This window comes from Fundulus heteroclitus, chromosome 16 (assembly GCF_011125445.2).
Source record: "Fundulus heteroclitus isolate FHET01 chromosome 16, MU-UCD_Fhet_4.1, whole genome shotgun sequence".
In the NCBI taxonomy this organism is placed as follows: Eukaryota; Metazoa; Chordata; class Actinopteri; order Cyprinodontiformes; family Fundulidae; genus Fundulus; species Fundulus heteroclitus.
The window spans coordinates 17,525,602-17,553,389 of NC_046376.1; the positions used below are offsets into that span (position 1 = coordinate 17,525,602).

General features: G+C 39.7%; 1 protein-coding gene and 1 long non-coding RNA gene across 2 annotated transcripts; both read left to right on the forward strand.

The window, feature by feature from the left end:
* The first annotated feature begins 316 nt into the window (after positions 1-316).
* hs3st3b1a (heparan sulfate (glucosamine) 3-O-sulfotransferase 3B1a) lies at positions 317-15,103 on the forward strand. The gene is made up of 2 exons (XM_012871059.3): positions 317-1,088; positions 13,329-15,103. The coding sequence occupies exons 1-2, from the start codon at positions 595-597 to the stop codon at positions 13,951-13,953; spliced, it is 1,119 nt and encodes a 372-aa protein (XP_012726513.2). The 5' UTR covers positions 317-594; the 3' UTR covers positions 13,954-15,103.
* Positions 15,104-17,767: 2,664 nt separating this feature from the next.
* LOC118566464 lies at positions 17,768-22,979 on the forward strand. Its single transcript, XR_004933040.1, has 3 exons — positions 17,768-18,028; positions 20,547-20,798; positions 22,363-22,979. It is a non-coding gene; the product is annotated as an uncharacterized LOC118566464 (long non-coding RNA).
* The last annotated feature ends 4,809 nt before the right edge of the window (positions 22,980-27,788 follow it).

Here is a 27,788-nt window from a genome sequence, read left to right on the forward strand (position 1 = left end):
TTTCCACAAATATTTGAACTATTACAGGGGGTTGAAAGCATGATTTTGGTATGTCAGATTTTTGGTCAGTTTTTTTTGGTATTTTTAGTCATGTTAATTAAATATATATTTGCATTTTGAATGGATGTGTAAGTATAATCACATTTGAACTTAGGCTATGTACATTTCCGTAAGAATGACTTTTAATTCCTCGGAAAATCACATGTTGGAATGCTTTTACTTTGACAGGTTCCACAGGAAACGGTTATACCTCTGATCCCCTCGCTATTGACGCAGTTCATAATTAGTGCCTCTCTGGTTGAGCGCTCATACGCTGAGAACAAGTGATGGGTGACAAACTCCGTTACGCACAGGCTGCCGCTCAACTAGTGATACTCTGAATGTTTGTTTTCACACATCTAGAAAACCCGTGTGTCTCTCGGGGCATCTCCGGAGAAAAAGGTGCATTTATCCAGTCTTTTCTGTTTTCATTTCCACTCTGAGCATAAACTGTGTTTTGGAGAATTGCGCGCAGGATTTCAACCACGTCCGAGGAGTCCGGCTGCGACACCAAGATGCCTTAAAGCTGGAGTCCAACTTTTCCACGGAGTTCCTATGGAATATAGTCCATTTTTACACTGCTTACATGTTGTGCCATCATCCCACGTGAGGAACAAACTCTTTGTTTTCTGCATCATGCTGTCCCTCTGGGTCTACATGATATACTGCTGTGTTGGCTACTGCTCCACTGTCCCAAACCTGACGTACGGGTCGGCGAGGAGACGCGAGAGCGCCGCGGCGGCTGACAATCGAGACTCGTCCCTGGGAGCGTCCAGGGACCTATTGAATAACGAGAATGAGTTGGACGGCAGAGGAGACGAGTGGGACGAAGTGAGAGGCGAGGCGAGGGCGCTTGATGATACTGCCGTGTCAGATTTTCTCAATGAGACGGAGAGTAAGAAGTTGCCCCAGGCCATCATCATCGGGGTGAAGAAAGGAGGCACCCGGGCGCTGCTGGAGTTCCTGCGCCTGCATCCAGACATCAGGGCGGTGGGAGCGGAGCCGCACTTCTTTGACCGCAACTACGACAAGGGACTGGAGTGGTACAGGTATTGTTCTCACTATTACTAGCAATAGACTTGTTATTATAGCTTCTTATGCAAAGGAGCGATACTAGACGTTAGGCCACGGTCACTGTGGCACACGATTTTACTTCATATCAAATGCACAACTAATGTTTCCAGGCACTTGACAAAAATAGTCAATTAAATCCAGATTCCAAGTCAATTACATTAATTTCAAGTCCTATTCATTAAACACTGTATATTGTTTGAATAATAATTGAATATAAATACAGCCCAGACCCAAATTTTCAATTGTTGTGTACATTTAAACTTTTAAGGTAAGTGAAAGGTAACTTTGTTTGTATAGCACCATTCAGGAAAATAGCTAAATCGAACTATGACATTAAAAAAGAGAAATACAGGCTATTATGCAAATTTAGAACAAAAAACTAACCAAGACATGATAAAAATGAATGGGTAAACACATCTCTGTGCTTCAGGAGTAAGTTGGTTTTCAGAATGTTGGTCGCAGAGCTGGGTTGCATAGGAATTAAATGCTGCCTTTCCCTTGTTTGGTTCTGGGTATCTGATGATCTAAGGGCTCCAAATGGTTCGTACTGTACAACTCTTGGATGTATTTAAAATGGAAGGGATGTACCAATAACACGTGTCCAATAACAAGATCTAAAATACAGAAACAGGAAGCCAACTCAGTGATTAAAGGACTGCTGGGATATGCTGCATTTTGTTGGTGTTGGTCAGAACTCTGTAAGGAGTATTTTGGATGTGCTGTGGCTACCTGATAGATTAAAATGTAGTTCTGAGTCCAAGATGACACAGAAACTTCTGCACGCTCTGTTGCCTCTAGCCTAATTGAGGTCAGTACTGATATAGCTATCCATTTTTGTGACCAAAAACATTAACTGATGTTTTTATTTTTGCATTAAACTGGAGGAAATTCTTACTTATCATCAGTGACGACAATTTGACTCGGTGACTGTAATGGTCTCAGATGATGTGGTGACGGAGAAATATGAAGCTGCGTCATCAGGATACATATAGTAAAAATGTTGCAGAAGTCCATCACATTAGCTTTTAGATCTTGAATAAAAGCGGCCTGTGAATGAAGCCTCGAGGAACCCCACAGATTTAAAATTGAGCGTATGACACAAAGTAATGCTGGTCTGACTAAAATGCACTTACCTTGATAGTGTTTGTTATTAATGTGTTCCAAACACCAAAACAACTTGGAGCTTCCTGGTTTTGGGCGACTTATTTGGAACATTTCTTGAATATTCTGAGCAATTATGTGGCTTTCTGAATATATTGCTGGCTTCACATTAACCATTTCATCTACACAAATAGTACTTATCCATAATTCTTGAGTATTTCCTCATTCCTTTACACATTTGTTGCAATGGTTGTAATTCTTTTTATTGAAGTTTGACTGGGAAATTTTCATGGACCACGGAAGCAAAATTGTGGGGCATGTTTCTGGCTATTTTGGTCAGTATCTTAGCAATGCTTCTCACTGTTAAATAAAGGACAGATTATTGTCCCTGTTATCCTACACCTACCCACCTCCTGCTTAATTGGAGTAGCCACTGAATACCTTTCAATAAATATTGTCTATTCATCTAAACATAAAGCCTATCCAGCCTATCATCATAATTTGTCAATAAAGTATAAAACAGTAAACAAATGCAAATAGTTACAGGAACATTTAGCTCATTGTCTGCATTTCAAATGATGAATTGGCTATCCTAAAGCACTTCTACATTTGAAAATTACCCATAGTTCAATAATACCCCATGCAAGAATTTAGAATACTTTTTGAAATGTTAAAAAAAAACGTGTGTTATTCAAACAGAAAACACACAAGATATATATTTTGATTTAGTGCAAGCGTGTGTCTCTCCAAGATTTATTTTCTATTAAAGAGTAGCGTTACAGAAATGTTGACGTGCGCTTAAATGTTATCAGCTGTCAACTCTGCTTACAGTTTCGTCTATATCATCACACTCCAGCCACAAGTGTGTTCACATGTGTGGGAAAAAAAGCAAAATACACAACATTCATTTCTGAAAACCTGATAGTTTGTAAAGAGCTGACATAAGCACATTTATTGATTGTTTAGGGCACTTGAATTCACATGGAACAACTTTATAAATGCACATATGGACAAACACATTTGATATGAACTTTAAACAAAAGTATATCGAGTAAGGTTGTTTTGTGCAGGAAATGAAAAATAACCTCTTATAATTGACTTTGATTCTATAATTATAGTTTATTGTTTATCTCTTGTATTTTTTACTTTTTTGGTGAACTTGAGTGACATGAGGGGCACCTTCCAATAAATTATTATTCTTGTTAATATTATTATTATTATTATTGTTGTTGTTGTTGTTGATGTAGTAATGAGCTTAGTTTAAAGCAGGCCCCCAAATAAGATGTACTTTGTTGGGCTCTGAGTCTGTACACGTCTTATGTGTGCTGTTATGATAAAAAAAAAAAAAAAAATACTGAAAGTTTACACAGAGATTGCACAACCCACTGTTTAAACAGCTGCCGGTAACCACTAACCACAAGTCAAGGTGCTCAATTAAAACCTTGATTTTTTAAGTTTATGTTGCTACATAGCATTTCGGGTAACTGTTATCAACCGTGTTCCTCTAACAAAGATCAGTTGATTTCGTGCTTGTTTGCCTGACCTCTGTAAATTCCTGTCGTTTTTAGCTTTCCCTCGTTTGTTTACCTCCGGCCTTGAATTTCAACCTGTAACTCTCCGACTCCAGAGGGAATGGATTTTAAAGAATCAGAGAAGTTACATAACGTTGTCATTCCAGAGTGGCCTGGAGGGATATTTGATTCAAGAAGTTGCAGGGCATTGATTCAGCTGCAGTCATTTGTTCGGATCTTCAAAGAGACATCAGTGTCAAGAACAGTCATCTGGGATCTGCAGTCGCATGCATGTTCAGCCCTGCGTAATGCAACATTTTTTTATTCTCTGTCATGGCAACGGCTGTCCTTGTACTGCGTTTCAGTGTGCAGGCTATTTGCTGGCTGCACAAACACACAACTTGCCACTCTCAGTGGAGATGATTTACAAATGAATTATATTTCTGAAGCCACGTTTATGGAAAAGATATACAAAATGTTCCCCTGAAATGGTTTGGCCTTGGACCAGAGCAGACACATCGCTACTAAGAAATAATCAAAGGCGCAATCACCTCAGGTGACTGAGCTGAGGGTTTAAAAGGCAACGTCGAAGGATCTAGACACTGTTTCAAAGCTGGCTCCAGAACACCACAATGGGGGAAGTGAAGCATTGTTCAAGGGACTTCGCGCTTAAGCTCCTTTAAGAATTTCTGACAGATCTTGGTCATTTGTAGAGTTTCAGAAGCCAAAACTTTTGTTCATCTGAGCTGCTGACTGAGCATCCAGAATGGAATGGAAAAGAATAATGAAAACGTCCATCGTACATAGACCTTTGTTTCTAACGGTTGTGCTTCAGATTCATGGCTTTCCAGAATCCTTGTGTAAAAACAAACAAACGAACGATTCCCACCATTTTTGAATCAATAATATTTAAAAAAAAGCCTTTTTTTACTTTTAAACTTCTAGGTTGTATTTCCAGCTAGACACTTCACCACTAACATTGAGGAAAATTGATTGAAGACGTAAAATGAAGTCTATTAAATACTGAGGTTTTGAAAAGATACGGTTTAAAAACCACTACTGTTATCCATCACATCATTCATGTCGTATAAAGAGCTTTTAGTGAGATGCCAGGGAAAGTGCAGAAGATTTTAGTTTTCTCTATGGTGCGTGGTGTAATGCTATCCCTTTCTCGTCTGTTGCTGTACTCTACAGGGCAGCTAGCTGGGTTAAAACAAAGTCAAATGCAGCGCTTTGTTGGGTCTTTTGTTTATTTCAAATTCAATATAACTGTAAATATAGGTTGTAGAAAACATTATTACTGTAATAAACAGTATCTAATTAAATCTTGCTGTAGTTTTAGCTGTGGTATTTTTATATAGGGTTTCGAAGTCACAAGAATCACATCAGCCCGTGCCGGATGAAGTCTTCTTTTTCTCACCACCGTAACAGAAATGATCCTCCTTGCAGGAAAACATCTGATTCTAACTCTTTGGAGAATTATCATGACTGATTTTACATCCTCCTGCAGTCCTACGTTCCCTTTGATCAGTATCATGGAAACCCCACAAAGATGTCCAGTGATTTGTTCCCCCATATGTTTCACTCTGTTGCCCCCCCCCCCCCCCCCTCCCAGACTAATGATAAGCTGTCTCTTAGGCAGAGGAGCTGTCTATTGGGTGGGCTTGTCGGCTCCTACGGTGGGATTGAGCTGTGCCCATCCTCCTTGGAGCCCCACACAGAAGATGGGCCCTCACACAGCAGGACACCGTCCACATTCTAACATGTTTTCACCCTTTGGAAGAAAACCAGAAGCAGACAGGCGATTGTGCATGCTCACTAACGCAGAGTCGAGGACGCGACACCCAAAAAGCCGTGGGAATGGCTTCCTCCGACGCCCCTCCTTTCCTCTCATCAATGGGACAACTTCCTCCTGTGTGTCTTTTTTTGGACAGATTAACTACTCATTTATTGAACCAAGACCTAGATCAGGCTCCTCTGGGTTCTATACAGTAGACGAGACTTAATTGCTGTAATCATGTTTTTCCTCTCGAGACTCCAAATAAAGAACAAAGAGAAACTTTCTTAGAAACTCACTCAGGGTGTCAAAGAAGATGGTTTAATCCTCCACAGAACCCCAGGGGAGCTTAGTGCACGCCAGTGGCAGATAGAGGGCAGTAAATTTAAACAGAGCCTTTTCTCACTGCTGCGCTACGGCGCTCAAGGAAAAGGGGATGCTGGAGGACCCCTGAGGACTGCATTAACCCTGACAATAAAGGAGCAGACAATTAGTGTGAAACATGTTTTCTCTGCCTTCACTTTGTATGCAAATGTGCTCAGAAGGGTGAAAGTGCCCTTTGACGAAGCCCAGTAGGGGTTCATCAGAACGAAGCAGTCAATGGAACCGGCCCCTCCAAAAAAAAAAAAAAAAAAAAATGAAAATAAAAATAAAAAAGCTATGCTAAAGCTTTTTAGGCTCAAATTTGACTTTCAAAAAAAAAACAGTCTTTGAAAGCCTGCGCTTTCCAAAAGCAGGTTAGTTAGTCCAGTTGGGACTCTTTTGCTTGCTTGACAACTATTCTGCTCACTTGACAATTTTTAGCTGAAAAGAGAGAGAGAGGAAATGGCTCAAAGTAAAGCCCCACATCACACTGGCAGGAAAAGAAAGAGAAACAGCAGAGATAAAGTGATGCTTTAAAGAAGCAGCTCACGCAACAACTTTTTTTCACTAATCAACCCACAACTTTTAAATATATTTCAGAGTTCAGAGGCTCTCCTATAAGTGATCTACTTTATGAGTAGAGATGCACCACTCAATAAGTCTTGATTGGAACTGGCAGGTTTTCCCTTGATTGACTCAAAAAGGATTTTTTCCCCCATTCATTACTTGCATCACGCAAGGATCTATGCGTTGACCAAGAGCATCTAGTATGAGGCACTACTTGAAAATATTATATAAATCACATTTAATGCATATCTCAAAAGGAATTTGTAATTCCTTTGTCAAAGAAGCTGTTGCACAAGTCTGGCATTTATGTGTCATACTCCTCATTAGAATAGAAGCTGGTCAAAACTGGGATTGCCTAGTCACTCCTTTATGAAAACAGGAAATCTGTGTCTGCCAGGAAAAGGCTGACCGGAGCATCTCCTGTTGTCATTTCTGGTAAAGCAACACTTCCTCTAAACATTTCAGACTTCAATGTAAATGTGCGGCTGCGAGCGCTTTGGGCTCTATCTTGAAGCAATCTGACAAACCACAGCACTTATTATGGAAAAAACTTAAAACAAAGCAACCTATCTCCATTATATCCCTTTTGGTTCTTGACTTCTCCATGTCAGGCTTTTGTGGAGTCATCTGAGAGAATGTTTTTCCTGTTTCTGGACTCTCTGACACACAGTCAGAGCATCTTGAGAAAGTGGCAGCTCACCTCAGCCCTCACTGTTCTGCTTGTTTGAAGTCTTGGTCTGCCTGAGCGGATCCTCTCACCGACCTGCATGCATCCATGGGGAATTACCTAATGGTCTCAAACCACTGTATAAGTCGGAAATGCACACGCAAGGACTGCAATCCGTTTTATGCTAAATGGATTCTCTAAAAATCACAACAGGAAAAACTTATATAATAATGCATGATACAGATCTTGTAAATTTTAGCTGAAGATTTGTTTCGCTTGTTTACAGCCATATGGTAATGGGTGTCTGAAATATTGCAGAATCCATCAATATTATTTAAGACGATTCAATGTAATACTCCAAGCAGCATTTTAGCATTTTTATATCTGTTTTCAGCCATTGCAAACTCTCTTCCAAATACCTACTTGGGTTATTTCTGTTAATGTTGAAGCAGCTTGACATTTTTGCCATCATATGAGAATACAGTTGTTAATTGGTGGATTTTGATATGGATTAGTGGCAGAGCTACACATCTGACTTATATAATAATTTTTACATGTTTATGAGAGAAAATATTTAGTGAAAGAGTCTACAATCATAGAATTATATAATAGACAACTAAGGTCGCACAGTTTGGCCGATAGATGACTACGCTTCTAAAGAAAGGACAAATGGGAAGCTGTTTCCATGTAGAGCTACAGCAATATGAACATGCCTTATAGTAAATATGAATTAATGTGCAAATGCAAAACGTTATGCCACAAAAACTGAATTACTTTCTCCCAACTGAATAGCCTTTACATCAATAGGTGCATTTATATTTAGTTAGGTAGTAGGGCTGGACGATATAGGGAAAAAAGTATATCGATAAAATATAAATCGTATTGATCGATATCGATAATTATCAACAAATTCAAGACATATATTTTAAGTGCAGCCTTAGCAACCTATTTTAGATAAAGACACACAAACACTGAATTCAAACTCAACCCTTTATTCAACCAACTTTTTACCAAAACTGCAAGTTTTTAAAAAAGAAAAAAGAACGTGTGAATTCTTTGAAGGGGCAGAGCTTTCTGGGTCTGCGTTGTGATTGGTTGGGAGGATGACTGTAATATTAACCTACATGGCTAAAATGCAAAAGGAAGTTACACTTTTTTTCTATTCAACTTTTTACTGACCCTTTTTTTCTATCATCGATACACATCTATCGATCAATATTTATCGTTATAGAATTATCGTCCAGCCCTATTAGGTAGCAATCAATCAGCCAGGGATAAAAAAAATTGGCCTAAGGTCCCCTTGCCTGTCTCAGATCGGTGATCAGCTATCCAAATATAAAAATAAATCTGAATTTTATTTCCTATTAATTTAAAGCTGCTATTACAAGCACTGCATTTTAGTGGAAATGGGACTTTACATCCTCCACAATAAAATCATTTTTCCTAACATGCTCCAGCCACCCCGTCTGAATGCTGCACAAATAACCAAAAAGGCAGACATAAACTACAAAGCAAAATGAAAAACTTTCTGGATTAAAAAAAAGTGCGTCATGGCGCCTCCGGCAAGGTGATCACATGTTCCGCTGCTTTTTTTTTTCTTTCCACTTTTCATTCCACCACATATATTCTTTGGCTTTAGGTTGACACGCTGTCTTGTTTTAATTAGACTCATGTTATATTTACGGGTTTATTGGTTCAGTTTGTTTAGCCTCAGTACGGGATTAGTAAAGCTAGAATGCATTTCTTACTTTTTCGCTCCAAGTGGAGCTACAGTTTAGAAAAGAAAGTAAACGGTTTAAATACTCAATAGGCGACCAAATAGACATCAGAAAACTTTCTGGTTCATGTAGCCACAGAGTGACAATGCCTATTTATTTAGAGAGGAAAGCTACTGTACATGACTAAATTGAGAATTTTCTTATGCTGGAAGCTTCATGCTGATATGACATTTAATCGTGTATTTCTTTTTTGACAACAACAAAATTAAAAGTAGGATAACTTCAAGGGTTCTTATGTGTTGTGCCATGATGTCTCGTACACTCATTGTTCTGCTCCTTCTGCTCTGGCTGTCCCGGTTTCCACCAGACATCCAGGTGGTCTTTAGTAAATGACAGTGATAACAGAGGCTGGGAAAAATGATAGTCTGCTCCATCATAGCTGTTCTGGAATGCCTTTGAGGACCTAAATGCTCTTCACCACCATACAAGCAGGTCATTTCGGCAAAGTGTGATGATGATACCTTTCAGTACCTGATAAGACTGGCTGCAGTGTCCAGATGATGGTATACATCAAGACGTAAGCCTTTTGGACGTCTGTCTGGACATTTTCTCACAGTTAAGACGCTGTGATTATTCCAAGTGGCTGCATACCACCACTTCTCATCCTGCCCTAGCGAAGAGAGACGATTCCAACAGTAGCTCGACCCTTCTCGGAGCAGCAGGGCGAAGATAAGAACGCGCAATAGCGTTAGATAAGGGGGGCTTTTTATGGAGTTGCCCTTTGTTTTTAAAAAAAGTTGAAATATGTCTGCCAATTAAAGGGAGCCAAGAAGAATATAGCAGGATATGCTGCTAGGGTTTCCTTTTGTTCAGTTTTTTTTTCTCTCATGCTGGTAATTAGTGCTTATTCCAGCTGATAAAAAACAAAGCTGCATGCACTGATGTTGTAAATTCCTACCTTTGAACCCGTTTCCTGCTAAACGGGATTGTAAACAACACTCATTCTGTCTCTCCAGCAGCAGCTCTTCATAAATGGACACACCTGAATGCCTGGCAGTCAGAATGAAGGCAACACAGCACAGAGCACTTGAGGGGTACATCTGTCTTGTAGGAGGAAGGAAAAAGTAGACATAGCGTCTGGAATGCGAGCTCTGCTTCAGAGTTGATGGAGCAGCTGAATCCAAACATCTTTTATGTTCTTCTGCCGCTCCTCGTTTCTCTTCTTCTTTCTTTGTCTCCTTTTTTTCCTGTAGCCCTCACTACCATTTTTTTGTACCTCCGTCTTAGTTTGCAAGGAAACTAGAAGAAGTTTCTGCACTGGTTATTTGCAGAATGTATTCAAATATTATTGTAGTTCCTCTGTGTCTGTATATAAAGGGCAAAAGTTGATATATTGTGGCTTGATTTGAGAAAACCAGTCTTTTTTTTTAATTTACAGTAAAGATCAACTCTTGTCTAATATCCATATCACCAATCTCAAAGCAGATTTTCCCTACTTGCACAGGCAGATATATTTTCCTGTTCTCTGTCTGCTAAAATTAACAGTGCTTGTATGTTTCATGTGCATTGTGGGACAATAAAAGCATTTCTATTCTAATCTTGCCACTGACCATCGGTTTTTAACTTCCCTAAAGCTTCACAAAAGGCCTTAAGGGACATGTTGACTCAAGAGATGTGGGGTATTTCTTTTTGGACGGTTGCTAGAGTTGTGTGTGTCACTTATACCTGTTATCTTGACTAGGTTTGTGAGATTTTTCAACACAAACAGTGGTTACCAAGGGTCTTTGGAGTGTGGAAAAACGTTAATTACTGTCCACGTATAATGGTAAACCATCCACACAGCACCTTAGCCTCATAAACAAGAGTAGTGTGAAGTTTGTTATGACAAAGTTTAACCGAGACCCTATGTCCTATGTCACTTGTTATAAACAATTATACATTTGCTTAAGGTACCATGTAATTAATGTTTCATTAATTAATAATTTGTTCATAATTAAATGCATTTAACTCATGTAAATTTAAAACAATTATTCTACCTTTATAGGATAACTGACAGGAGTGGTGTTGAACTGTTTTAGTCCTTCTCCGTCTAGGCTCATATTGTTCATTCAGAAATGGGATCTTGCAAACGTTGGTTCTAAGCTGTGGCTATTTAAGCAGTTACCTGATGTTTTTGATTTATAGTGACTCTACTCATCAAGGTATTTCCAGCAACAAAATGTAATTTGCAGTGCACTTTTTACTTTTTTACCATAATGCAAAATTATTTTCAACTGTACATTTGCACTTTATGCTGTGCCCTTATCTTCTTTCAACTAGGGCTGGGCAATACAGCTTAAAAATAAAATCTCAGATTTTATTATACCAAATCCGATTTATAGATTTTTCCCCCCTGCTATTCGTTTTACAAAAGGAAATTAAAGAAATTATTTTAAAAACTTGCTTTTATTCCAAGCATTTCGTCTGTGAGTTGACCTGAGTGTGCAACATGCTTGTAAAACAAGATGGCGGCCCTGCCATTGTAAGCAATGAAAATATAACACAATGTTTGCTGCTAGTGGTATTACCCGGTAAGCTAAGAACAGTCTTCACTTCACTTGTGTAACTTCAAACTAACATAAAAAAATAAGTAAATGACTAAATTAAAGTGCCTCATATTATGGTAAAAAAGTTTCCTCTTTACAATATTTTGACAATATATTCTAAACATATATTCAGCATTGTATGTTATTCTCTATATGGAAGCCCAATGACTGCATTTGCAAAAATAAAATCCAGATTTTCCAAAAATTATATCAGATTTTTATTTTTTATTTTAATTAATCAACTAAATTGACTTATTGCCCAGCCCTATTCTCAACCTATTACTATGTGCACATGGAGCGATGTGGGGCTTCCGTCCCGTCAACCCTTCGACTTAAGGGGAACTGATAAGAAATGCAATACCAAGATAAACAATCAGTTTTTCTCTCTTGCCCACAAAATGGCACAATTTTCTGCCTGTTTCTGCCACTTTGTAAGATGAAGCTGCTGGGTTTGGAAAGGAATATTGAATTTTTGGGCTTGCATACCAACAGATGGCTGGAAATTATGGTAATCATGTTAATGACATGGCTCCTCAGATTTCCTGTTGTTTGATTTAGATCAGCCGCTAGCAATCACAACCTTAAAATACTGTTAAGAAGTGTAATAATTGAGAATATACCATGCTGTAAAACCGACATGAGCTACTTTGTTGGGAGCTGATACTTGACATGAAAAATGACATGAAATATTCTGAACACAGCACTCAGTATACGACATTTCTCAAGTCAGCGTGAGACACTATTCTAATGAGGGTCTGCGGGAAGTGAGTTAGTTAGTTAAATGGACTTGGTAGTGATTAGAGAGTGTATTTTTAAGTTTTTCTTTTTACAAACACAATGTCAGTATTTAACAAAAACAATAACATTGAACTGAATATTTAGTTTAAATAACGAATAAAGTGTTCTTCAGGTCAAAGTCAGTCTGTTAGCAGCATGACTTTTATCTACTTGATTAAAAAGCATATTGTGTTATTGTGATTTTTTTCATGATTGGGGGATTAAAATGTTAAATTATCATCTCTTTAACATTTTTGTTCTGCACAATTCACCTTTACCCAGCATGTTTCATCCTGTGCCCAACCTCTGCAGCTGATTTCTATCTTTTTGACTTCGTGGATTAAACTCTTGCCATTGACTCCCATCGTTGTGGCCATCCATCCTTTCCTCCCTCTCTCTTTCTCTCTCGTGACCAGCCAGCCACACACCCAGTTTGCCAGGAAGACAGTCCCAACATCCTTTAATGCGCTCGCTTGTGAGGTTTAGTCCTAATCCCCTTCGGGTCACTTTAGCCATTATCCAGCCGGAGCTGCAGCTAACAGGCTATATAATGACTAACAGGGGCTGTGTTTGACCAAAGATTATGCAAGTCTGGGTATAGACTCAATTATTTCAGCATTCTCTTCAAAGGAATGCGAAGGTTCATCATGAGAGAGAACTATAAAGCACGTTTCCTTTTTCTTAGCTGAGCTAATGTCGGTTATATTAAATGCACGGAGTCTGTCATTTTAAAAGAGGAATTTGCTCTTGAAATTAAATAGATAACAAAGATACATTTCTACCTGTAGGTAGAACAAATCTTCAACCTCAGGTTATGTTCACAGGCAATTACTCATGACTGACAGTTTTTCCCTCTCTTCCTGGCACTTTCTGTCTCCTTATGTACATTCACAGGCTTGGTTAATGCAGCTCATGACGTCCACAGTGGTCCTCTTGATGATGATTGACTAGCTCCTGTGTGGCAGCGTGTTTTTTTTTTTTTTTTTTTAAAGCCTGACACGAAGCGACCGTGTCAGTGCTAATCTTGTCATTCTTTAGTTTTGCACTTTTTTTCGAATTAGTTCATGGTGTTTAGGGAGACCCAGGTAGAGTTTCTTTTATTTTTTTTAAGGAATAGGCTTTTAAAATGTTTGTATTTTCTTTTTTCAGGGAATTGATGCCCAAGTCATCAGAAGGCCAGTTAACCATGGAGAAGACCCCAAGTTACTTTGTCACGCGGGAAGTACCCTCTCGGATCTACGCCATGTCTAAAGACACCAAATTGATCGTTGTTGTCCGGAATCCTGTCACCCGAGCCATCTCGGACTATACGCAGACCCTGTCCAAAAAGCCAGAAATTCCCTCCTTTGAGAGCCACATGTTTAAGAACAAGTCAGCAGGTCTGATCGACACAACGTGGAGCGCTGTTAAGATCGGCATGTACGCGAGACACCTCGAACGTTGGCTCCAGTTCTTCCTCATAGAGCAGCTGCTGTTTGTTAGCGGGGAGCGTCTCATTACCGACCCTGCGGGTGAGATGGCTCGTGTCCAGGACTTCCTCGGACTCCGGAGGGTGGTCACGGAGAAGTATTTCCACTTTAACCCGGCAAAAGGATTCCCCTGTCTTAAAAGACCAGAGCTGAACACGAAGCCACATTGCCTGGGCAAAACCAAAGGCAGGACACATCCAAATATTGACCCGGAGGTCGTGCAGACTTTAAGGGATTTCTATAAACCTTTTAATAGGAAGTTTTACGAGATGACTGGTCATGACTTTGGCTGGGATTCTGAATGATATTATGACAGACTAATGCTGGTTACTTGTCTGTTTAAAAAAAAAAAAAAGAAATCATCCTGGACACATTGAGATACAGTGTATGTACAATATTTAGCTGTGTGTAAATAGTTCAGAAGTCTATTTTATTATAATTTATTCTTAAATCACAAAGCTGCCTGTTCAGGTTATTCATGGTGTCAGGACCCATTTTATGTGTGTGCGTGTGTTTTTTTTTTCTTAAAGCACAGGTATTTCAAGCTATTTTTTTCCGAAAAGTCATTTGCCTTTTGTGTCACCCAAATCAGATTGAGATCCAAATCCCCAACGAAACTGGTAATATCCCCTTAACATCTGCCTGACCCTCAGAGGACTGTGCACTCACTTAGTTAGGTCAATATGGGCCTCAGCTGATCCCGTGCATCTCGCCAGGTGGATCAATACAGTAATAGCTCCTCATCACGTCAATTAGGCCTGAGCGATGGCATCTCCTTGATCTCCGGAGAGTCTCAGCCAAACATCTATCTACAGTATCTATCAGGGTCACATTGTTTATGGTTAAGCCTTAAACTAAATTCAGGTCAATATAAAATTAAATGTGACAGCTGCAGTTTTTTTTGAGTTCATTATTTATTATTGTATTGTTTATTCAAGAGGACGTCACGGCACAACACCACGTGGGATATTATCGTCATTCATTTTTCATGAACTTGCTCTTCAGTTTTTCATAATGCCTAAACGCGAGATTCTTTTATGAGAAAAGCCATACAGCTCTGTTCCTTTTATTGATCTGTACTAAAGCTGCTGGAAATTGATTACTCTGCACAGCTTTTTTTTACTGCAGCGTGTTAACGAGCATCTCGTCCTCAACGTGCAGCGACACCTGACGAGAATTCAAATCTGCCCAGCTACTTCTTGGAGTCTCTCCGTTAACTTTTGTTGAACGGCTGAGTTTTTTTCAGCTCTCATCGACATGCCTTTGGGAGCATATTTGGCATCAGCCAGTATTCACTATTGATGGTCTTCAACCACGTGGTGGAGGCAGTATTTGCGCTGCACGGACTGATTTATAACACAAACACTGAAATGAAGCGGTTTCAACTGAGAAGTCGATGCAAATCTGCAGTGCTGTGGGTTTTTATGAACTAGGAAATAAATCTGTTTTGCCACAGTGCTTTGTCATGTTTTTTTATGTTGGATATGATGTTTAGAAATGGCGCCTTTGTTAAATTTGCTGTGTTACTAATGACCTTTCCTCTTACTACATATGTTTGCATTACAGGACCCCTGCAGGGAAAAGCAGACTTCTGTGTCTAATTTAGCATCTTGCACATTATAGTGCTAATTAGCGGAGTGCAATTAACTACTTTTAAGCTGTTTTAGCCTCCCACTGCTGCTACTGAAAGGATGCTGTTGCCATGACCCCACCAAACATATTAAAAGGGTCAGGTTTCCCATCTGGAAAGGAGGACAATATTACAAAAAGCTTTATTGCTCTTTATGAAGCTTAACTATGCGCTGTCAACATAGCGTTAGCCATGTCCTTTCACACTAATACTCTTTAAGGAGCTGCTGAAAAGTTCAGTATTTAGCACAAATTTGGTTTGATCCTGCTAATATTTTATTACAAGATTCTTTACAGAGGAGTTCTGTCTTATCTCTTAACTTGCTTTGAAGAAGTAGTGGCATCCATCATGCAGAGATGATGCCTTAAGAGAGATATGAATCAACTTGCTCTATTAACAAACAACCTTTATTTAACTCCCCAGCAAAACACCTCCATTTACCTGAGGCTGCCAAAGGTGATGAAACCAGTCTCCCTGGTGTCAGGCAGGCTGTCTGATCACCCAGGAAGCAGCTCCCTTTGCAATTAAAGGGATGGAGGAGGTGTGCTGTAATTGCCAGGCTCCCAGCTGGGAAATCGCTGTTAGCACATATCCCTTCGGGCTGTTGTAAGGGAGGCTGCTTGTGTTTGAAGGTTGGGAAGACAAGGAAAATAGACACCTGGCAGCCTGGAGAATTAAGTCGCTTCAAACATCCACTTGGCAGCTACCACTCGGGGATAAAATCTGAGCTCCTGAGTGAAAGTGAAGGGAAATAAAACGTCTCAAACCCAGCAAAAGTGCTTCAAAGAACAGGGGTTCAGAATTGTGTAGCACAGCAGAAGTAACCGCATAAACCTTATCCTCATTAGGATGACAGTGGAAAGTTTCTTTGCGTGTCACGACGTACAGTGCCTTGCAAAAATATTAACCCTCTATAGCACGGCGTTGCCCTCAGGCAGCAAAACACGTATCTAGATTTCATACAACCCCTTTAATTCTTTTTTAATTATTTTGGTTTGGGGAAACATGTTTTTGTCCAGTAAAAAGAGGGGTTGAAGTTCATGTGACCTTTTTTTCTGGGAGAGGGAGAGTCCTTTCAGGAAGAGGAACAGCATGGTGCACAGTCAATTGGTAAGTTGAATGCCATTTTCAGCACCCCCCCTCCCCCTCCACCCCACCCCCGCCCTCCCATCCTGCTCCCCTCTGTTGGCCGGATGGTGGTCCTCGGTGTCTGGGTCTGGGTGCTCGAGCGTGCGCTGGCTCACTCCTGGCGGCTGCTTTGCGCGAACTGGCCCCCCCATGGCTCTGTCAGGGAGCCTGCCGGATGGCTGGGTGACCATGGGCCTCGGGTCTCTAGGCCCATGGCTGGATCCGCTCTGGCGTAATGGGCTGCCGGCTCTTCCCCGCGGCTCTCGGGGGCTTCGGCATTGTTGCTATTGGGGGGTTTCATGGGGCTCATATCTCATCTTCCCTGGGATGGGGAAGGAAGCTTTCCCTGTGTTGGTCCCTCTTGGGCATGTTGGGCATGTTTTCTCCCTTTGGGCATCTGGGGTTCTGGTTCCCCTGGTGTCTGTCTCGACGCTTTGGGGTGTGTGTCTTTGGCTCCTCACAACCACTATTGAGCATTTTTCTTATGGATAAACCTGACATACACAAGAACACTCTCACAAACACCTACAGGTGCTTAGATTCAGGTGCTTACAGATTCCCTTCTAAACAGTAAACCTCTATTATTATCTCTAGCTGTCACTTTACACATGTTGTATTAAATACTACTGTATATTATTCAGTGATGGTATCAAGGCGTTGGTTGTTTGTACCTGTAACACTTTATCAGTTGTTTTTTTTTTGTATCTGTCTTTGCCTGTGTAGAAGCAGACTCAGAGGACGTTATCTTATTCTCTCCCTTTCCCCTCCTTGTTCTCTTTCACCTTTTCTCCCTTTTAGCATTTTGTCTCACCTGTTTCTCTCCTTTTTTCCTCTCTACCTTCCTGTTCCTGTGTCCATATAGCATGAAATACTTCCAGCATAAAATCTCAAAGCTTCTTGCATATATAGGTCAAGCAGAGCACCAATGCAAAAGCAATAAGGCTCCACTTGTGGCATTAAGACAACAATTCCTAATGCCTGACAGGACACAAAAAAACAAAAAACAAATATAAATTCATGTCCAAGAAGATGTAAAGAACCATTTTATATTAATTATTTTGTCATTAATTTAATGCTAAAACTGTTTTTCTTTGTTCATTCTACAGTGTGGATATGTGCTGAAGTTCCAAAATAATGGCCATAATTAACATTTTTAAACTTTATTTAGTTAACTAACACTTACACACCTTTAACTGTTTCACATTTGGTCATCTTATATGATGTGTTATACTGAGCTTCTATCTAATAGACAAACAAAGTATTGTATTAAAATTAAATGGAAGGGGAAATATTCCATGGTTTTCAGTATTTTGTGCTAATTAAGGGTGGTGTGTATTAAGCTCCTCCAAAACTTTTGAGTCTCATCTGACCAGAGCACCTTCCACATGTTATCCGTGCCCCACATGTTGTCGTGTTTGGAGGTCAGCAAAGTGCCTCGCTGCAGATAAACGGTCAGAGTTCTTTAATGAAGCAAATAGAAAAACTTACAGATGGGTGAGACACAAGCAGAACGAGGCACACAGCACAGGCAGAGAAACGGTGGAATGGAGTATGAGGCAAAAATGGAAGAAAGCAGCGTGCAAATACACCGAGGGGGAAGTGAAGACTGACACAGAATGCAGGTGAGTAAATCAGCAGATAATGTGAAGCAGCTGCGTCGGAAAGACTGCAGGGAGACTTAGGAAGTGAAGACCTGGACTGAGATAAATCAATTCCAATGCACAAAGAAGGACAATCTAAAAAATAATAATAACCTCAGGGGATAAATTAATAAGGGAAGAACTGACAGAACATAATAAAAGAACAGTTGAACAACTGAAGAAAGCAAAAGCACAACAGAAAGCCTAAATCTAACATCCCATACATACTGTACAATGGTTTCTGCAAACTAGGGACTTCTGATGGCTGTCTATTTTGCAGTGTGCACAGCTGTCAACAAATTGACCTTATTGACCTGTGAATGTCAGTAGCTTCCCCGGAGTCTGATTACTGTTTTCCTTGTCTGGACTGTCAGTTTAAGTCCGTCTTCATTTCTTTATAGGTTTGCAGTTGTTTCATATTCTTTACGTTTGTGGATGGCAGTCCAAACAGCTGGGATGTTCAAAGCTCGGGAGATTGTCTCAAATCCTATGCTTCAAACGCCCTCACAACTTCATCCCCAATGCATCTGCTGTATTCCTAGGTCTTTGTAGGGTTCTCTGAGTAGTCTAATTTCAGTAAGGACCTTGGAGGCGGACTCTGTTTACTAATTACGTGACATCTGAACTGGTTGTACTGGGTTTCATTTAGACATATCCAAGAAAATGGGGGTGAATATAAATGCATGCCACACTTTTCATCGTATTTCCACTTCACAATGATATACTAGTTTCTGCAGATCAGCTATGCTTTTAACCCAGGCATTGACAAAAAAAAAAACAGACACATGCTATTTGGGTTGCCAGGTAGGCATCCATTAAGAGTTTCATCTATTCAGTTGGGCTTTCACTCCTCTATCATTTGCAAAACAATAATTTCTCTCTTCTGAAAGTGCATGTCTCTCTGGAAATAAAGGGATCTTCTAGTTGCAGCCAAAGTTGGTTTTGCAGAAAATATAACACTTGTTGTTTTGTTTTCTAAATCCCCAGCAGAGGACTCAAACGTAATCTTTTTAGTTTGTCTAGCTAAGCATGAACTCTCAAAATGTGACACCGCACAAGTTGGAAAAAGTGGAAGAACAACAAAACTCAGCCACCATTCTAGAAAAGACTCAACTAAAGTAATATGATATAAAGCCTAAAATTTACCTTTGCTTGAAGCTGCACATTTATCCTGTTAACAGGACAACAGAAATCACAGAAGTTGACAACAACACATAGTCAGTGGATTTTATTTTTTAGAGAAACGTGTCTCATATCTGAGGTCTAAATGCACACCAAGAAGAAACAGTAAGATCTCTTAAATCCTTAGACTTGCCTGATCAAAATGACAAAAAAAAAAAAAAAAAGATCTGTTAGTCTTTTTGTTATCATTGTTTTTTCAGATTTGTTAAATGAATTTGCCTCCTACCCCGGAATTAATCTTTTATTAGCCATTGTAAAACCCTAATCCTAATCCGTGGAGAAGGACGATCATTAATCCAAGACAGCAGATGTGGAGTTGACAGTATGTGCTGACATACCTTATTCAAATCTAATCCTTCTTCTCAATGAGCCTGCAGTTTTTGGGGTTTTTTTGTGGGACTTATGTAACTTCGAATACAAAAGAGATCAAATACCTGCAGTCAAGACAGATGTTTCTCTAAACAACAGATTCGTGCAAAGCACACAGGCTTTAACCGCCTGGGGCTATGAAGGTCAAATCTAATTACCGTATTAACTGCTGTCATATTCTGATGTGTTGTTATTGTACCTTGGCTACAGGGGCAGGATCTTCCTTGTGCTCTACTGAATGCGAATCCACGTCTTCAAAACACATGGCGTGACTAAATTTTTCTCAGCAAGTTCCCCTTTAAAGTAGCATGTTACGTTTGTCTTTACTTGCTGGATTACAGGGGGTCAAAACATTTTAACATGTGACTGAGATCATACGTAAAATGAAATGGACCAATTGGTTTTAAAATCTAATTAAATCATTATTATTATTTTTGTCTAAAATGTATAAAGATATCACAACCTCTATTTTCATTACATTTGTTCTCATTTTGGCTGGAAAACTCAGATCAGAGAAAATTCGTAAAGTTTTTGTAAGCCGTTGACATATTCAGCTCTTTTATATGCTGTCTTTATGACCAGCTCCTTATTTATTTTATTAATCGAAGGCTGAAACACTCACTAACATTCACAATTATGTTTTATTTTGCAAGTGGTTTGATTCTAATAAGCTTTCATTAATGCAGGCATACTTTTCCTGCGTTTGCTTTTTAAAGTTTCCATATGTTGGTTTTAAATCAGTCAACGATGTTCGTGTGGTCTGTGGAAGAATTTGGGATCGTTCTGGCGTAAAGAGTAAAACCTTTTGTTCTTTCATTCAACCCTTATGCTAATGATATTGCCTACTATTTTTATAATGGGATTTATATGAATCACTACAGACAAACAGACGAGATGAATACTTTTTCTTACTGATAACGCTGACCTGACGTTTTCATTCTGATTGCAGAAGAAATGTTTGGGAGAGGACAAACACAGTGATGATGGGGAGACTGGAAGTTGCATCACTAGCAGTGAAATCTGCTTGTTGTAATCGGAGATTCCCTTGAGGAGAGACATGCAAGAAGGAGCACCTTCAAACCAATACAGGCAGTTTTGTAATGCTCATGCTGCGGTCTCCCAGTACTATTTATTGCTGTCGCCCGCCTGCCTGGTACCACTTTGGACTCACCATTAGGCCAGACATCTCCAAATCCCAATGGTATGACATTAAGAATGACTTTATCATGTATCATAAAAGCAGTCAAACTGCAGAAACCTAGAGATATACAATAGACATTCAAAAGCGTAGATCATTTTAAACGTCTCTTTTAGTGTCTCTAAAGCACTTTAAACCCCAACTTACTTTCGTCTGAATAAAAATCTGTTGAAAGGAACGTGCAAAGAAAATCAACATTAGGTGTTTATACACTGCCACAAGTGCCTGCAAACAGCTTAGACATGTCAGTGATTTTCCTGTTCCATCCTGCTTTCTTTGTAATGGCGTGTATAACCCTCCGCTCTTTATGCATGTCACTGACATAATCCCAGAGCCAGACTCTGAGAAGTTGGGAAGGGAAAAAAAATAAAAGACCTTTAGCAAGATTTCTTGGTTTACTGTCTGTTGCATGTCATGATGTCTGTCTGAAACCAGCTGATGATTTGGGGGCTCCATCAGACGGTTGCAACCTGGAGTTAAATTTATTGAAAGGCCTGAGTTCTTCCCGAGAAAAAAAAACAAAAACAAAAAAAAAAAAACAGTGACATTTCTGTGTCTGTGTGCCGTAGACTGGCATCAATATTTAAACTAGTGGTTTGAAAAGGCATACCTACACCAGGTTTTTCTCTCACTGTTTCATGTTACGATCAGACATTGCAATGTATTTTATTGCTCCTGCTGAGATTGGTTGAGAAGATGTGTTTTTACTCGTGGAGCACTTTGCAGAAACCAAATTCAGAATTGAAAACCATTATTTCTTGCCGATCTAATTTGCTGTCTCTGTATTTCACAATCTAGGGCTGCATTGCATTGCAAAATTAAGCACCCTGGAGTGGCAGAGTGCCAGCACATGCAAGAAGCTGTGCAAAGCAGTTATTTTTCAAGGGGCTTAAGCTCCAGCCCCAGCTAGTTGCAAGCAGGGTAGAGTAAGATACTGGAATGACCTGGACATTTTTAAGATCCCCTTTCCAGGCCTTAAAAACAAATGTGTACATGCACGTGTGCATGCAGAGCACACAAACATATTCAAATATTGTTGCACAGAAGGCTCAGGATTGTATGTGTGTGTGAGAAAGGGTTAAATAGATTTCAGTTAACTTGTTTCTTTCTTAAAATATAAAATGTATTTATTTACACCTTTATTAATATTCCATACCATATGTCTGTCTTTCTAAAGATCATAAAATCGAATTTCAGCATGAAAAAACGTCGTATTTTCAATAAGTGACAGTGCCCTGTATCATAACTCTATCTTTGCTGTTTGTAACGAACCAAACTGTGTGAAAATCGGGCAGATATTCAGGGAGTTATGATTATTTTAGTCGGGCATACAGCTTCCTCAGTACCAATAAATGCACTGGGTTGAGTGAGGGACCCAACCAAGATGGCGGTCACATTGCTACGTCAGCTCCAATGGGCAGCACTGGTCCTTGAGGTGTTTATGTATATAATGTCGATGATTGTAAAGCCTTAGGTAAAATGATACATTGGTTTGAATTTTTTTTCAAAAAACGTAAAAATGGAAATTACGGTGCACATATTTATTTTTGCCTATTTTTTTTTGCAGAATAACTCAAGTTATCCAACAAGATGGTGCCATGGATGACAGTCTTTGTGTGTGAGCAGTGTGCAATCACTTCCTCTAGAGAGGAACTCCCAAACATCAGACAATACTCTCTAGGAGTTTTCTTTTCTCCATTTCTCGCTGACCTCAACTTTAATGAGATCTTTGCTAGTAGTGCAGCGGTACTCTATGGATGGTACAGAAGCAGCAAGTGTGATAGGAAGATGAAAGTAGTGCTTGAAGAGTTGATGAATGAGAAAAATAAGAGAGAACAAAAAGCAGAAGTGACCATTGTAGAACAGGAAGTAGCAAAGATTAATAAGGACGAAGTAAAGGAGACATTGAAAAGGATAAGGATGGACAAGGCAGTTGGGCCTGATGATAGACCTTTGGAGGTATGTAATGCCCCTTCTCCATACACGTTTTCTCCCCTGCACCACTCTACATCTCTTCTCCACTGTACTACTGTTGGTTTCCCACAGTCCCGTTAAGGCCAAAGGGTTGGTGAACACCTCCTGGGAGTGGCTTTTGGCCCCTCATGCAGCGGTCAGTGCTTTGCGCCCTGCTGATTTAAGGCATTGCTGTGTGGCATTAACTCTAAAGAAACTGTAGAATCTAAATGTAAAGACATCATTATCAATAAAAACATAAAAAACATACAAATGAAGTTTGTATTATTGTTGAGTTCTCGAATGCCTTGAATATTTTTTAAGGATAACATAATATCTAGATCACAGATTAGGCTGAACTGATAATGCACAGTGTCTCTCTGTCTTGACAAGTATTATTGTTTGTGTGTGTGTGTGTATTTGTCTGTGTGTGTATCTGTGTGTGTATTTTTAGCTGATTTTTTCAACTTAATTTGTTTGTCTTGGAAAAAGTGGATTTTTCAACTTAAAACTGAAGAAAAAAAAACAGATCGGAGGATTCAAGAACGAGTAGTATCTCCAAATTACCAACAATCTATCCTCCAATACTCTCACTCCTCTTCCTATTTTCCTCCATATGCAAGTCAGTGCTGAGCGCCTCACCACATCTAAAAGCCTCAGCAATTATCTGGTAATTCATTCAATACCTTACTGTCTTCTGGCTCTCTCTTTGATGAGGATTTCATTAGGTCACAATGTGAAAACAACAAGCTTTACCCCAAAGCTCAGTTCTTTTTCCATCTGGTGGGCGTGTGGCAGCTGGTTAGAGTTATTAGGTAGAACTGGAACAGAACCTCTTCAAATCCCCTTTGCTTTCCTACCTCACAGCCTAATGAAGCTGCTCCTAATACATAAACACTCAGAAACTTTATATAGTCTAACTTTTTCTTCCAGTATGACTGAAGTGCAGGTTTGCTGTTGATTGGTTTGCTAGTCTTCACAGCTCAATCAAAATGTCTCTATTCTTTCTTCTCTAGTATCAGCTTGTCGACTGGGACAGAGAGGCCAAAGTGGGATGGACTTCATTTCAGAATTTGCCACAGGGAATTGCTTTATCTAGGCCATCCATTCCACCTCATCCCATCTACAGGACAAGTTTTTGTTTTGTCGTTTTCCTCAAGTGTCTCCTTCTGTTTAGCTTTGTGCTTGCTGAATGTTGCATCTGCATCAGCAGGATAGTCAAACTTAAGAAGGTTTACACCTATCGATATGTTTTAGTCAAACACTTTCAGTCTTACACATCAGTAACAGAGATAGTTAAAGCAATTAAGCCTCGCCAAATTAATAAATTAGGGGATTTACACATATTGCCGGTAATTGCACTGACATTGAAGTGTGAAAAGTATGAAAATGTAGGATTAGGGTTCCTCAAGGTGTGACACCTTTTGTTCTCAGGTAATGCACAGTGTCACCTCCAACACACTGGGATTGCAGCAGAATATCTTTCTTTTCTCTACAAACTTGGAACTCTGAACAAGAGCACACATTGTTGTTTCTTCCTAATTGACCATTTAAAACGAGGAACCATTTACAAGCTTTTGAATTATATATTATTGAATTGTGCAATTAGGGTCGGGCTGCTGAATAATTATGATGACCTTTAATTATTTGATTTTGACTTAAATGTTTTTCAAATCATGGCATAATGTTATTGTTGTGACAAAGTTCATAGTTAATAGCCCTGTTGATTTGACTATAGTGATCCCCTCGATTTTATGTAAAAACATGTCTCCCAGTTGATGAAGACAGATGAAGTAGACTTAAGACATTTCTCGGACGCAAGTGTTGGCAATTAGTTGGTTTGACACTTCACATCAGTAAGAAACTAAAGACAAAAAAATGTGATATGGGCAATCTCTGGAACTTCTGAGGTTGGCAGATTTTGCCAAAAACAGTATCCCAGTAATCACAGTTAGCCAAGCTTGACATGCAGCCACAAACATCTGCCCTGAGAGAGATAAACTGTGGCCAACCCTCCATGAAGCTATCCTAAAAGGCCAACTCAAAGGACTTTGTGCCAATGTTATCCTGTCTCAAGAAACAGAGGTGAGGTCCTGGAGCTCACTGCCAGCATGTGGGATTGTTTTTGTTATTGGCCACAGTGAAAGTCAGGGACAAAAGAAGTCCACCAGGCTGGAAAACAACACATTAACTGCAGCACAGAATAGGCAACACAGAATAGAGATATGGTAGAGAAACATTGCGCTTATCAGAAAAGCTCCTCAGCACAACACCAAGGACATTTCCTCTACTTAAGCACACAGATCTTTTATAATGCTTGGAGGCCCAGCTCTTATTTTTCTGACATGAACACCACAGAAACCTCTGACACACACATAGAGGAGGGTGGAAGAAATGATAATGTCGGCGGTTGAATAATTCAGCTTCTGGTTCATGTGTCATCACTTAAACACACACAAACACACGTTTCAGCTGAAGTCATGTTACATTAGAGTGGAGGGACATTATTAGTAAATGATATATGTAGATATAGTTTTTGTGCAGTTAAATAGTTTTCATTTCTTGGGGCTAAAATAATGGGGATGTTTACTCTCTGCAAGGTTGCATTTATTTATTTATTATCATTATTAAAAAGAGGTAGTACCAGGTTAAATACAAAAATTACATGCATTAGCATCTGATGGGTCCCACCCAATTTAAAAAATGTTCTGGGGTCCCTGGGCGAGTTTGAGCTGTTTACCGAAGGGCAAAAAATTTCATTTAAGTCTAGAGCAAAAAGAGACAAGGGAAAGATTAACAGAATTCTACATAAAAGCAACTTTTCAAGAAAGATTTTCGATACTTTATAAAAAAAGATTTGTTAGATCAAACTGAGGATTGATCTTTCTTTGCTATAAAAAAAATTAATAAAATAAAAAAATTAAGCCATCGGTCTCTGTTCTCCTTGACTGGGACTGTTTATTGCAGTCAACAAAACATTTGTCCTTTCCGGCAGCCATTGTGCAGCACATGTGCTGGAAAAGCAAGCTGACCTAAAATGAAGTGGGAGGGACTTCGCTTTGGTTGCTAAGGAAGGGGCTGGGCTTGGGTGGGGTTGCTAGGTAAGGGACAGTGCCAGCTGATTGTGATGTCATAATCGGCAGGTTTTTGAAACAGACCTTTTTGCGGACACCAACAAAACATTTACTTATTGCCAAAAAACAGCTAGATGGATTTTTTAGGGCTTCGACTGTTTCTAGAAGCAAAACCCGGTATCAAAATGGTGCTTTGGCCACGTTGGACGGTCCTCAGGGACCGACAAACTTCAGCCTTATCGGTCCTCTTAACAGTATTATTACTCACATAAAATTTTTCAGGGAGACTCCAACCCAATTGACATTGTTTCGCCGTTCTTCTCCAGCTAAAGAAACAGCAAAGAAACACTGATGGGAGGGGCTAACGTTCTTCTCTCACATGTTCGGCCCGCTTATTTTCATCAACGCTGTTGCCAACTATTTAGCAACTTTTCAGACCCCTCCAGAGGCTTTTTTTTTTGTTCAAAAGTGACAAGCAATGATTAAATCTGGTCTTAAAAATTTTCATTTTTGTCCCATTCCTTAATGCATCCTTTCCAAAAATATTACTAATAAATCCATCCACATAGTCATTGCCACTGGATATAAGACATTTTATGTTTAGTTATTTTAGGTTATTTTTCAGAAAGTGCTTTATTTTAAGAATGGATTTAAAAAAAACAGATTTTGGACGAAATTGTAGATGAGACCAATTTTGCGCAGATCAAATATTTTGATTTCTACTTCAAATATGTTAAAATGAGCTTTTTCGTCATTTTGCTTTATTTCAGACTTTTAAAATTTTCCATTTAAATTGTCAGAAACTTTTCCTTTGGAGGTGAAAAAGATTTCACAATTCAAACAGGTTTTTGTCTTTCTACTAAACTCTGTCTTTGTTTAGGCTGTTGGAGGTTGTGTAGTGCATTCTTACTTTTCTCCTGCAGAGTGACAGGTGGACAGCCGCACAGGTGTTCTTTATCTCCACCTGATTAAAGGAGCATTTAAGGAGCCGGAGGACAGAAGACGGTGTCAAAGAATTAGCTTACCTAACATTACGCCAAGTAACTCCCTGTCTAACTTCAGTGGCTCTCCTCCAGATACCATTGTTTCGTCATTCCCATTATCACCTCCTAAGACGACCCTTGTTCAGCCTCCAGTTCTGAATCCCCAGAGCCTTCCTAACACTTCTGGCAACCTCTACTCTGACTCCGCTGGCATCCTCAGACATCCACCTGACCACCATAACCTATCCACCCTCCAACACTCTCCGTCAACAAGCCATTCACCACACTCTGCCGACAGCCTTGCAGGCACAGCCCGTAGCCCATCGTTGGCCCTCCTGGACTCCACCATTAATCAAACCCAAAATTCAGCCTCTGCTCTACCATCTAACCTCCGTGCTTGCTGTTGGTGCTCATCACTGTCCACTTATCATTTTCAGAGCTCGCCCGGCCCCTAGTTCCAGAATCTCCCTGTCATCCCACTACCCAAACTCTCAATAAAGAACTTTTTTCATTTACTGCCTGTCTCTGTGTTTGCTGCTTCAGGGTCAAAATGGAAAACATGAATGTGACAAACGCAGCCTGTTAAGCATGCCACACATTTGCAGGTACTTGTGGATAAAAGCATAATCTCAGAATTTGCAACATGAAAGCCACTAAAAAACATTTGCCTTTAGGTTTCATTTTGTTTCCATGTTGGAAAGTTTAGAGGAAAAAATTATTTTGCCACCATAGCAGTACAATGCAGCTTTTACGATATATGTGGGTATCTCTCTCTCTCTCTCTCTCTCTCTCTCTCTCTCTCTCTGTCTCTCTTACTGTGTAAAAGCAGAACTGGGGTAGAGTGTGTGTGTGTGTGTGTGTGTGTGTGTGTGTGTGTGTGTGTGCATGACTGTGTGTGGTTGTGTGTGGCTGATGCATCCACATGAAGGAGCAAAATCCACATTGATCACTGACAATTCATGGCGAACTACTGGATCAAAGAA

Excerpts from the sequence above, each read along its gene's own strand:
- hs3st3b1a (XM_012871059.3), top strand. The coding sequence starts at position 595 with ATGGAATATAGTCCATTTTTACACTGCTTACATGTTGTGCCATCATCC. Across the intron at positions 1,089-13,328 it reads AAGGGACTGGAGTGGTACAG|GGAATTGATGCCCAAGTCAT; the intron begins GTATTGTTCTCA and ends TTCTTTTTTCAG.